The sequence below is a fragment of the Siphateles boraxobius genome, unplaced genomic scaffold (genome assembly GCF_051911475.1).
Source record: "Siphateles boraxobius isolate OS27281-9 unplaced genomic scaffold, OSU_SipBor_1 25, whole genome shotgun sequence".
Taxonomy (NCBI): domain Eukaryota; kingdom Metazoa; phylum Chordata; class Actinopteri; order Cypriniformes; family Leuciscidae; genus Siphateles; species Siphateles boraxobius.
This window is the reverse complement of record NW_027508866.1, coordinates 34,677,204-34,690,944: the sequence shown is the minus strand read 5'-3', so window position 1 is coordinate 34,690,944 and position 13,741 is coordinate 34,677,204. Positions and strand designations below refer to the sequence as shown.

General features: G+C 36.5%; 1 protein-coding gene across 1 annotated transcript; it reads right to left on the bottom strand.

The window, feature by feature from the left end:
* Positions 1-390: 390 nt before the first annotated feature.
* erap1a (endoplasmic reticulum aminopeptidase 1a) lies at positions 391-13,659 on the bottom strand. Its single transcript, XM_077243716.1, has 18 exons — positions 12,707-13,659; positions 12,475-12,613; positions 11,650-11,784; positions 11,425-11,545; positions 11,117-11,271; positions 10,451-10,564; positions 9,306-9,437; positions 8,540-8,671; positions 8,361-8,444; positions 5,956-6,113; positions 5,056-5,144; positions 4,777-4,960; positions 3,531-3,687; positions 2,736-2,920; positions 2,488-2,649; positions 1,884-2,024; positions 1,646-1,727; positions 391-782 (listed from the first exon to the last, which is right to left on the bottom strand). The coding sequence occupies exons 1-18, from the start codon at positions 13,192-13,194 to the stop codon at positions 627-629; spliced, it is 2,814 nt and encodes a 937-aa protein (XP_077099831.1). The 5' UTR covers positions 13,195-13,659; the 3' UTR covers positions 391-626.
* Between the last annotated feature and the right edge of the window lie 82 nt (positions 13,660-13,741).

The following is a 13,741-nucleotide window of genomic DNA, read 5'->3' as shown; positions in this document are numbered from 1 at the left end:
GTATGAATTGATGCGTTTCCTATTTTACAACATTAGTTGAGAGATTTTTTATTGCCTTAAGAATAATTGACATCTATGGCACCGGATGCATACACAAATTAATCGATATCGAATAGAATTGAAATTTAATTGCAAGCTTGTGAATCTAAATTGAATTGTGAAATTTGTGTCAATGCCCAGCCTAATAAATTCTGCCATTTAAATGGTTATTTACGACTCTTGTTTAATTTGAGTGTTGATTATTAAATTTGATTAACTGATTATCAATTAGACTCTATTTAGAGTTTGGATAAATGAAAACTTTCATTTCAGTTTTTGGGTTCCTGTAAAAAATAAATAACAATAATCAGTGCATCACTACTTAAATTAAGTTGATATTTTGCATGAACGTTTCACATCTTTAGACACATTTTATTACAGCCAATTCAAATGTTCATGTTTAACATCATGATATCAGAGCAGAGTCAAATACACTTCCACACACACACACACACACACACACACACACACACACACACACACACACACACACACACACACACACACACACACACACACACACACACACACACACACACACACACACACACACACACACACACAAAAGTCTGTAGAGTTGTCAGGACTCAATCCTGCACTGACTGCATGTCCAGCCAGGCTTTCAGTAGTGGGATGTTCCTGTCCATCCAGAGGATGTTCTGCTGGATTTTCTCCAGGGCCTGTTGGATGCTGCGGAGCCCAGAGCCCTGATCCTGCGCTAGTGAACTGAAGAAAGTCTGAACCTACAGGAACAACACAAACAACTGCTTCATATGCTTGGATTTTCACCGCTTTTGGTTATGCATGGCATTAACCAGATATAATCTGACGACCATGATTTGTAAGATCATATGACCATCTTTATATAAAACAAAACAGCTTTTTATATATCACTGATACGAGTAAATTAGTTTTCATCATGTTTATCAAAAGTAAAATGAATTTCTTTAAATACATGGTGTGGAATAAAAACAAAAAAATGGACTATAAATAATACAATGTTTCAATTTATATTTGAGCTGTCACTATTTAACAATATCCTTAACTTTTTTGGACTATACTGTATGTGCTCATTTTGCATTCATACTTTAAAGGTGCACTGTGTAATTTTAGCGCAATCTAGTGGTGAGGTTGCGAATTGCATCCATCGGTGGCCGACAGGAAAATGTGTCTCGTCTGAGACAGCAGAGAGAAGCCAGTTCAGCAATGAGTTCCTTTACAAAGATAAATTAAGAAATTAGGTTTCCTTGATTATTCAGTAAAACGATGTTATAGCTCATATTATTGTTACTTGTTCATCATTGTGTCAGTTTTATTCACTGACTTTAGCGAATTTAGGGCCACTGTAGAAACATGTCGGCGCATGTCGATGTAAGGGGACCCGCGGTGTGTGTATACAGAAATAGCTCATTCTAAGGTAATAAAAACAACACGGTTCATTATGTAAGGTCTTTATACACCACTGAAAACATAGTTATGTGTATGATATTGCATTTCTGTCAACAGATCCTCCTAAATATTACACAATGCACCTTTAAGCAGGAAAATATATGTAAAAGTCACCAAAATGGCAATCTAAAGTACTATCTAAATCAATCTAAAGTACCTCATCAAGCATTTCTCTGGTGGAATACTGATCGGTCACTCCAACCGCCATGCGAGATATTGCAGATGAACCCAGATCAAACCTGAAATCAGGATTTAGATTCAATACACCACTAATATTCACTATCTATCATGCCATGATTTGTCATAAGAATGTAAGATTTATTTGATCATATAATAAGGTCTTCAGGTAGATATGAAAGCAATAATAATGTTTCAGACAGTTATCTGCAACGCACTTTTTCACAAGTTTCCCCCAGTTGGTCTTCATGAACTCCCAGGCGAGTTTGAAGCCTTTTGGGTTTTTACTGACAGTGACGATCAGTGACGGCAGGTCTTGAGTTTTCATTATCTCTCCCTCAATGCTTCTTTCCAAGAGCCTAGACAGAATGAGCAAGAAAAACACAGCATAAAGCAGGTTCACGCAGGCTATTGCCACCCGTTCTACTTGTGATTGGTTCTGTGATCCATGGTCACAAATGAGGAATATTATGACATGTTTGTTCCCGGAAGAAACTCAAGACTACAATGGAGGCGTTTCAGGCGTATCAGAAACACTGATATACAGAATAACTTTGGAGCTTTGCAGAGCTTTTTCGTGCTCAAACAGCAACATTACACTAAAGAAAGATGTACAAAAGCATAATAGGACCCCCTTAATGAGACTCGGGATGGAAAAGGTAAGAAATGAATCATGCTTTTGCTTGACTTTAAAGTGAAGATCTTTTCAGATAAATTTGCCAAAAATGTTGACCTTTCGATCTTCATTAATGACTCATACTGAATACATGAACTCTGAAAATGTCATGTGACACCTCAGCAGCTTCATGTATCCAGACTCACCACTGAAGCTTGTGAGTTAATGGTGTGTACGCGAGGGCGGCTTTAATCATCCACTTCTCCGATGGTGAGGTGGATTGTTTGAATTTCTCCAACAGGAAGTCCCAACCTTCATCCGTGCGCGCTCCTTCAGTGTAGACCACCAAACTGACGTCGGCAGGCAGCCTGAACCAAACAAACCATATAAATGAAATTAAAATAGTATGCAGAATATATAATGTGGATGTTCTGTGAATCAAACAAACTCTTACCACAGTTTGCCATCAGATTCTTTCCACTTCTGGAAGCGTTCAGTGGCGGTGCTGACGCAGGACGGGTAACGGCGGACACAGGCAAACAACAGCAGATAATTCCTGAGAATCCGCTCGGATACAGATCCATCATCAGACCAGTGCTGACGGTCAATCAGTGTCTGGAATAGCTTCACTAAATGACCCTGTTAAAACAGAAAAACACCAACTTGAAATATAGTACACTATGAAATACTATTTATTTTTCCCAAATTTCAGTTTTCCAGTCAACATTTTCTGGATTCTGTTTTAATAGTTCAATTTAATTTTTAAAAACCAAAAAGGATGTCCAATCAATTGAATTCATAAAACTTTAACAATTCAATAATTTAATTTAATTTAGTTTATAAATAATAGGGCCCTATGAAATGTGTTTTATTATTAAAAAAATTCTGTGATGTTGCTGTTTAATTTTTTTGGGATTCTGTCTTTTAATTAATACTAATGTATTATATCATTAAACGGTGATAATCAAATGAGCGCATAAAACTTCAACAATTAAATGTTTTAAAATGTAATCAAATGAAATTTGAACAATTCCTTTCATTTTTTGGCAAAGTGCTCCACAACAGAAGTTTAAAATTTGGACGAAAAGTGATATTGTTTGACATTCCTTAAAAAATAATGTTTTATTTATTATTACTTTGGGAAGTACATTCTATTGTACAATAGTAATATATTTCTGTCATTTCTGTCACCAGAAAGTATCTTAACATCCAAAACATTGCAGTCCTTGATCATTGTTGCAACCACTACCTTCATCTGGTTCTCCAGTTCCTCCATGTTTCTCTTCTCCATGAGTTTGTAAAGCGGCACCAGCTCGTTGAAGCCCTGCGTCACTGGCATGATCTCAGACTCTTTACTGAGGTACGAGCTCAAATTCAGAGCTTTATCCAGTGGGACTTTCTCTATGCTGAAGGAAAGACCAACATATTCCAGCAAGAACATGAATCAACTGGGTCTGCAGTGACACAAATTTAAATGTCTTAATATAATTTTTCTTTAGATAACAAAACCTCGAATCAAGTGTCTATGTGCTCAAATGCTGAAGGATCTCTTCATTAACGTCACATTTCTTCACAAGTCTCAATCTTTTCAAATCAGCTGGTGTTTAGGGGATTTTTAGTAGATATATGAAGTCAGTTCTCCTCTAGTTCACACAAATAGTTTTTATCTTCATGAAGATTTCTGTCAAATGTTTTGCTTGAAAAGTGTGTTTGAGCATCTTTCTATACCATTAACAACAGTTGATTTTATATATTTTAAAGTCGTCATGTGATGATAATTTAAAAGTTCATTGTTTTGTTTTTTGGGTGAAATGGAACAGGTTAACATGCTTTACTGTTATTTTTTAACATACTGAACATTATTGCAGTAGTCAAGTCGAGATAAGTCAGCTTTATTTATATAACGCTTTTTACAATGCAGATTATTACAAAGCAGCTTTACAGAGATAACAGGAAAATAATGCAACAAAGATGCATTGTCATAGTCCAGTGAAAAACAGTGAAAACAGAAGAAAACAGTGTCATAGTCCAGCTTAAGTAAGTTCAGTGTTGGTTTATTTTTGTTGTAAAAAAGTTATTAATTTAGTTAATTTATTAGTGGGTGGGACTATAGACTGATCGTTGTAGTTTATCCGCTCCGAGAGGAACGTCTGCACTTCGTCCACTGAGCACGATTCAGCCATTTCTTTTTTGGAAGTTTTTTTTTCTTTCTTTTTTCTTCAAGCAAGTCAAGCAAGTAACCAAAACAGGGAACCAAAAACCAGGTGACAGAATGGAGAGATAAAAAAACCTTGGGAGAAACCAGGCTCAGTCGCTGAATTCTCCTTTGGCCAGACGAACAGTGTAAGATTATGATTCAGGCCGCATTATAGATCACAAGTCAGACTGGATTGGAACATTCAAAATATGTATCCAGTTCCATCTGTTCCATTTAATCCAAAGTGTCATATTACAGAAATTCAATGCATTGCAAATGCTGTTTGAAGTTCCCTCACCTGACCAGCTGAAAGATGTCGTGGATGAGACTGGCCCTGTCGTTGCTGCTGAACACTGTATGGTTCTGCTGGAGTTGATTGATCAAAGCGTCCCAGCCTCCCGACTCATAGTGTACAATATAATACCCCCGCAGGTCCACATTGAATTTAATCCACTCCACCTTCTCTGACAGGTACAGCACATCTGGAGGCACACAGTCAGATCTCAACATACGCTGAACAACATGCTGGGAAGGTAAAAAAGTTGGGTTAGTTTAAGTTTGATGTCGTGACACACACCTTTTTCACTTTTCAGCAAGAATCGCTGCACTGCACTACTGTGACTGGTGATGTAAGTCAGAGGGACCTGCCACAGGAAGCTTGACGTACTATGAGAAATCAATAACCAACAACAAATAATATTATTGCTTATGTGCTATTGCTATTATTGCTATATTAAGTGAACATAAACAGGGAACAAAGAAAACACATGTGTAACAGTATATTGGAGTTCTTGCAGCTCTTAAAACGACAGCAGCCTAATATTCCCACTGCTATCTCAATAATAAAGTTAATCAAACAACAAAAGACAGAGAAAATTCACTTGCTGTTCTTGACTGAATAACTTTAGTAACAATATTTGTAATGTAACCAATATTTTATTTATAATGTGCAGTTTTATTTTATATTTAATTAGTTTGTGTACTTGAATACATGAAAATCTTAAAACGGTGTATTTCAATTGTATCTTTGTTCAGTTGTATTTATTTGAGTGATTGCTAATTTTTTTATTTGTCTTTTTAAATAACTGAGTGTTTACTTGTCTGTAATAATGCTTTGAATTTATATTAGTTAGGATAGTTGTTTTTGCTATGGTATTTTTAAACCACTGGCAAAAGTTCATGTGTATTTTTGTTCATGATATTCAGCTATAATAAAATGTTTTGCAATAAGACTTAGAACAAGACTTTTTTTTACCTTACTGGAATCGAAATTAGGAATCAATAAGAATCAGAATCGATAAGCAGAATCGGAATCGTTAAAATTCAAATGATACCCAACCCTAATCTTCTTTTTTACTTCTTATTTGATCAGAATGCCGTAACAAACTATTTTTAAAGCATTATACTGTTTGAATAGTTTTTGTTGCACAGTGTGTTGTTTCACATGGTATCTTTGTTTAGTATGTATCATGCATACTTTGAAGTCTTTGAAGATTTTTCTCGTTTAAGATAGCGCTCCTGTTTGAGGATGACCTCTTGACCTTTGACCTCCACAGTGACTAAAGGAAACCCCTCCTGCAGTGTCCAGGTGTCCATGATGGCTCGAACGTCAACACTGTCCTCCATGAACCATTTCTGCAGGAAAAGGATTGATTTACTACATTAATGGAATTATTTTATTTGTGGTTCATATGTTATATTATGAAATGATATGACCTGATATATAAAATAACATATTACATATCATATAATGCCATTTCAGCTAGAACAGGATTGTTTTATTACATTAACTGAATCATTTATTTGTTTTGTGGTTCATATCATATCATGTCATATATATCATATCATTTCATATAATATATAAATCAGATAATATCATCATATAACATATCATGCCATAAATATAATATCATGTATTATATCACGTCATATATCATATAATATATTATAAAATACAGGACCTTCTCACAAAATTTGCATATTGTAATAAAGTTCATTATTTTCCATAATGTAATGATACAAATTTAACTTTCATTATTTTAGATTCATTGCACACCAACTGAAATATTTCAGGTCTTTTATTGTTTTAATACTGATGATTTGGGCATACAGCTCATGAAAACCCAAAATTCCTATCTCAAAAAATTAGCATATTTCATCCGACTAATAAAAGGAGTGTTTTTAATACAAAAAAAGTCAACCTTCAAATAATTATGTTCAGTTATGCACTCAATGCTTGGTCGGGAATCCTTTTGCAGAAATGACTGCTTCAATGCGGCGTGGCATGGAGGCAATCAGCCTGTGGCACTGCTGAGGTGTTATGAAGGCCCAGGATGCTTCGATAGCGGCCTTAAGCTCATCCAGAGTGTTGGGTCTTGCGTCTCTCAACTTTCTCTTCACAATATCCCACAGATTCTCTATGGGGTTCAGGTCAGGAGAGTTGCCAGGCCAATTGAGCACAGTAATACCATGGTCAGTAAACCATTTACCAGTGGTTTTGGCACTGTGAGCAGGTGCCAGGTCATGCTGAAAAATTAAATCTTCATCTCCATAAAGCTTTTTAGCAGATGGAAGCATGAAGTGCTCCAAATCTCCTGATAGCTAGCTGCATTGACCCTGCCCTTGATAAAACACAGTGGACCAACACCAGCAGCTGACATGGCACCCCAGACCATCACTGACTGTGGGTACTTGACACTGGACTTCAGGCATTTTGGCATTTCCTTCTCCCCAGTCTTCCTCCAGACTCTGGCACCTTGATTTCCGAATGACATGCAAAATTTGCTTTCATCCGAAAAAAGTACTTTGGACCACTGAGCAACAGTCCAGTTCTGCTTCTCTGTAGCCCAGGTCAGGCGCTTCTGCCGCTGTTTTGGGTTCAAAAGTGGCTTGACCTGGAGAATGCGGCACCTGTAGCCCATTTCCTGCACACGCCCTTGCACGGTGGCTCTGGATGTTTCTACTCCAGACTCAGTCCACTGCTTCCGCAGGTCCCCCAAGGTCTGGAATCGGTCCTTCTCCACAATCTTCCTCAGGGTCCGGTCACCTCTTCTCGTTGTGCAGCGTTTTTTGCCACACTTTTTCCTTCCCACAGACTTCCCACTGAGGTGCCTAAATACAGCACTCTGGGAACAGCCTATTTGTTCAGAAATTTCTTTCTGTGTCTTACCCTCTTGCTTGAGGGTGTCAATGATGGCCTTCTGGACAGCAGTCAGGTCGGCAGTCTTACCCATGATTGCGGTTTTGAGTAATGAAACAGGCTGGGAGTTTTTAAAAGCCTCAGGAATCTTTTGCAGGTGTTTAGAGTTAATTAGTTGATTCAGATGATTAGGTTAATAGCTCGTTTAGAGACCCTTTTCATGGTATGCTAAGTTTTTGATATGCTAATTTTTTTAGGAATTTGGGGTTTTCATGAGCTGTATGCCAAAATCATCAGTATTAAAACAATAAAAGACCTGAAATATTTCAGTTGGTGTGCAATGAATCTAAAATATATGAAAGTTTAATTTTTATCATTACATTATGGAAAATAATGAACTTTATCACAATATGCTAATTCTTTGAGAAGGACCTGTATATCATGTCATGTCATATATCATATGTAATATATCATGTCATGTCTTATAAAATATGACGTCATTTATTTTCTTATAAAATATGACGTCATATATTCTAAACTATAAAATATAAATGTAATATATAACACATTATAAAATATATCATGTCATATATCATATCACATAATATATTGTCATATAGTATATTTTATCATATCATATAGATGCTGTAAATGTTGCTATGAACCCAGAACATTCCTTTAAAAATGAATTAAAAAAACGATAAATGATTGCAAAATATTATATTATTTAATGCAGCACTCACAGAAGCTGGAGATTCAGCCCTAATTTTGGAACAGAATCCATCGAGTTTTAGTCTCCCCGAGTCCAGTCCATCAGAAGTGCAGATCTGAAAAGGTTGAAATGCGTTTGGACTCAAGAGCATTGGTGTAAGCTGCTTTGAGTGCTGGAGAACACACACAGGAACCAACAGAGGTCACTCACATTGGTAAGACTCTCCCAGAGGTGAGCATTGACGGTGTTCTGGTAGCTGTGTCTCTTCAGGTAGTCTATAATACCGTACTTGAAAGCCTCTGGGGTCAGGAAATCCCTCAGCATGTTCAAGATACACGCTCCCTTCAGAGATGATGAACAACCAGTAGACATATTACAACTTATTATTCACGTAAAGGCTTTTAGAGATTAATGGACAACCAATATATCGTCATTGGCAATATTTAGCATTTTTACGTTTTTCTGTTTGGTCACTAAGTGTCAGAATCAGCTTTTATTTTGACAGAGATGGAACTTTTATTTTGACAGAGATGGAACTTTTATTTTGACAGAGATGGAACTTTTATTTTGACAGGGCTGAGAATACCAGCACCTGATGTGAACATAAAACGATAACAGAATCAAGAAGTTGCTAAAGCTTAAATTTGTTTTTTACAGATTTATTTTTTAAGCTCAATAAAAATTATTTCTAAAGTCGCAAATATGTTAAATAAATCAGATTTTCACTATAGCAATGTTTATGCATGTTATTAAAATTAACGGTTTACTAACTTTTGGTAAAAATGCAGGGTTTTTTTTTTTTACTGCTAGAGGGCCAAAAGTTACATACTGTACCTTTAAATAGTGTAATATCATATATATCGGCTTTTTAATTGGCCACCCTACTCTCTAAAATATAAGTATCAGCATCAAAAAACCTATCTAAAAAATCCATAGCAGTCGACCGCTATTAGAGATATATAAAGTGCTTGTGTACCTTTCGGTAGGAAACGTCATCAAACATCTCGCTGATTTCCGCAGGATTCTCCACTGGGGTGGAAATGGGGTGTGAGGAGATTAAAGAGTCCACTGACATGGCGGTGAAGCACTTCTCCAGGAAATAATCATCCTAAAACAGAGACACTGAATAATATCAGCTCTGTTATAGTTACATATCAGTCAGACTCTGTTGAAATGACCATAGCACAATCTCAACTAGGGCTGGGCAGTGTGATGATATACAATGAAGGCTGCAAGTTATGTGCGGAGGGGACATTTGTTTTTAATGTGCCTACAAGTTCGAGTAAACCATTAAATTATGAGGAAAATATTTGATTTTGTTTATAGGAAGAACAAAAAAAATAAACTTGGTTATTTATCTGACTAAATTATTTGGCAAAAAAGGCAAACTACAGCTACAGCTACAAAAAACAACAACAAAAAAAAGCATAGAAAAAACCCTTGTTTTTCGCATGTGTTTATAATTTCTTTGTATGACAGTCTGGCCAAAAGTGAAGTCCTCACAATTTGGCATGTTTCATTGTGTTACAAACACAAATAAAACAATCGACTTCCAAGCACACTGTAATTATGTAATAATATGCTTACAAAATCTTTTAACATATTTTTCATAACATTTTATATGCTTACAAATATTTAATGCTTAAAAAATAATTAACATATTTTTCATAAGATTTAAATAAAGGATGCAGATGTCAATTTCCTAGGTCGGACATCACTGGTGGAGACGATATAAAGTGTCTATCCTAGAGATTTTGGTTTTTAATGCCGTATGTACGTATGTACATAGCACAGCAATAGTAATGTTATTGACATTTTAAATTGATAAAGAAACATGCATCAAAGAAAACATAAAGTGCAGGATGTGTAATGCTTGATGTTAAAAGGAGTAAAGCCATGAAAATAGGTTAGTGTGTTTCTCGCACGCGCAGAAAGCCAACCTCTCAGACAGCATGCAATCCTGTATTCAGTTCTCTTTCACAGCTTTGTGCACTTGAATGGTCAAATACACACAGAATTATGTTAAAATGCCCCGCGTGTGAAGTATTCACATAACCACAGCTTATGACTTAAGCTCAACTATTAGATAGTTGTATTAAATGTAAAGATACGTGGTCTCACCACTTGCAGCTCAGGGTGGGTGATGTTGACAGATACATACTCCATGAACTTGGCAAAGCCCTCGTTTAACCACAGGTCATTCCACCACTGCATTGTAACCAGGTTTCCAAACCACTGGATAACAGATGTGAATGATTAGCCATCGATTACATCATTCAGTAGTCAAATATTTTTATATAATGAAGCTAAACTGCCAGGCAAATGATATCCTATATATCTCTGCTAGTTTCATGTCTCCAATATCACTTATTTGGTAACACTTTACAATTTCATTTGTTAATATTAATAACAATGAACAATACTTCTACAACATTCATTTATCTTAGCTAATGTTAATCCCAACATTTACTAATGCATTTTTAAAATCAAAAGTTGCATCTGTTAGCATTAGTTAATGTACTGTGAACATGAACATTAACAAAGATAAATGCTGTAAGAATATATTGCTTGTTGTTAGATAACGTTAGACAATACATTAATGTTAACAAATGAGAGTTTATTGTGAAGTGTTCCCATATATCTCTCTTTCTTCTCACATACTAAAATAATCTCCATTTATGCATTTATTTGTTAAGTAGTCATGCAATAAGCAGGGTGATGTACAGTTATATAGGCATCAACAAAATATATTTTGTGAAAGATTAAATTAGTAACAGAAATATCAACCTGATGGGCTAGTTCATGGGCGATGACTTTGGTAATGCCCAGTTTGTCAGAGGAAGAGGATTTCTCAGGGTCAAATAGCAAACCGGACTCTCTGTATGTCGACAGACCCCAATTCTCCATAGCACCGGATTGGAAATCTGGGATCGCAGCAAGATCTGCAAGTAAAAGATAATTACAGCCAAGTCCTAAAAAGCCTATAAATATACTGATTACAGCTTTGCATTATTTCATGCCAGATTGGATACTTAAAGTATGCATGCCATTTTCAACAGCAGTAAAGATGGTGACTGCTTAACTTTCACACTCACCGTGTTTGGGAAGTGGATACGGGATGTCAAAATAATCATCATAAAAGTCTAGCAGTGTGACGGCGGTGTTCAGAGCATATTCCGCCTGACTGATCTTCTCAGGAACCGTATACACGGATATCTACGTTAGGATTCAGGTTATGAGGTGTGAAACCACAGTTTTATTCAGGTCTGGGTGTATTGCAAAGTGCATTTATAAAGCTTTTGGCAATGTTATTGACTTGCCTCAACTCCATGCTGACTTTTTTTACTGATGGAGTGGAAATCACAGATGATGAAGGCCACCAGGTATGTGCTCATCTTCACCGTTGTGTCGAAATGATCCTCCAGTAGCCCGTCAGACAGCTCTACAGTTCTCAGCTATTGGATAAAATAATCTTTCAATCATTTACATTTACATGAAACAGTCTGAAAAGTAAATCACTGAGTTCAATATTAATGAATGACAGTAACTGTTTCCATTCAAAGTTGCGAATTCCACTTATGTGCAAAATTGGAATATTGCATAACATTTGCGAAGAAAGCAGCGTTTCCATCCCATGTGTTCAGGAGAACAAAATCATCACTTTCTGGGAAATTGGTATGTGTAGTAAAAATGGAAGTTGCTGCAACCGGGGATGAAACTGTGGCTCTTTTATCCCACATCATAAATGACTTACGAAATGTAATATACGCTGTCATGTTCTCCTGCGTTCGGATGCTGGTGTTTGTGAACGCAATTATGTGAGACGCTTCTGGGAGGGAATTAAACCAAATCATTCTGATGACAGCTTACTATTTGAGCACAATAAGTGCTTTTCCACACTTTTCGTGTTGAAAATATTTACAATACTGTTTATAAAATTAAGTTTGTGAAAAATGTTTTTAAAAAAAGTTTTAAAAATCTCATATGTTCTCATGCTTATTTATTTGTAGTGTATGAGAACTATTATACCCATTTTTTTGTTTGTTTTTTTCATTGTGATTTTGGTGAATTACATTGAATCCAATGTGACCTGCTCCATAAAGATCATACCCAGATTTTTAACATAAAGGTTTAGTTATGTGTACCTTAGGCATGTTGGATATGGAAATGTGCCTCGACTCTCGCCGCACGCGGATGGTAAAGTTGGCTTTGAACGCAGGTTCATCAAAACAAGGGAAGGCGGCTCGAGCATGTGTCGCCTCAAACTGAGTGGACGCCATCATCCTGTAGGGAGAGAAATATATTTTTTGAGGGGTTTTTAATCTTCAAAACTACCAGTTAATCAAAACACAAGCACTAATGTCGTGGTTCCCATACCTGTCCTCTCCACTATTCGTGGTGTATCTGCCTTTATAAAAGCCATGAAAACTGTCTGATAAGTTGGCGTAGAACTCCAAATGCACCAAATGGTTTCCTTTCTCAAATGTGTAGCCATCAGCGAAGAGTGCAATCTGTTCATTGGCTTCAAACTCACTGATTTGAAGATCCCGATGATGTCTGGACTCTAAAAGCTGTGCTTTAGAGATCTGAAGGTTCTTGCTGTGGAGGATGATGGCTCTGGTGTCCTGCTCTACTTCTAAGAGGATCTGGACAACACCAGTGAAGGTCAGCGAGGTCAGGTTGGGGTGTATCAGGAGCTCATAGTGCTGGGGTTTCACTGTTTCTGGCAACCTCATCTTGTCCCAGGGAAAAGGCAACACATTTGTGTCCGTGTTGACAGTCATTCCATGGTTGCCAGTTAAAAGAACACAGAATAAAATGGCAAATATAAGGCAGTTTAAGCCGCAAGACTGGGAGAAGAGCATGATGAAAACAGAAGCTTAAGATCAGCTTTCTTTTGGATATATGCGCTTGTCAATTTGGTTATCAATAACACACATGAGCACTGCTTACGAACTTTAGACGTCACAAGGAAAGAAAAACAATGATACAATGTATCTAATTTACATTCGAATTCAGCGGACAAAAAAGTTTCGAACGAACCTGCGCGCGAAATCCCATAGGTAACTGAAAGTGAAACTACGCAGCTGTCAATCACAATATCTAATTTCCTGACGTGAAACCGTCTCCTTCTTGCGCTCAGATTCTAGTATTACATGCTGGAGCTTATAACACATCACATTACGTTTTTTATAACTAAAAAAAAAACCTTAACTATGTGCTTGCGATGAAATGTTGAACGAAGCAGTGAACGCTCTCATGAATATTAATTACGTAAAGGACTGGCTGTTGAATAATTAGGATACGTGATTCGACGCTTCAGGAAGAACATTAAGCTACGTCATCATAGCTACTTAATTATTCATGATATAAACCTTTCTTCAGCTGAAGTTGGAAGATATAGCGGCCTCT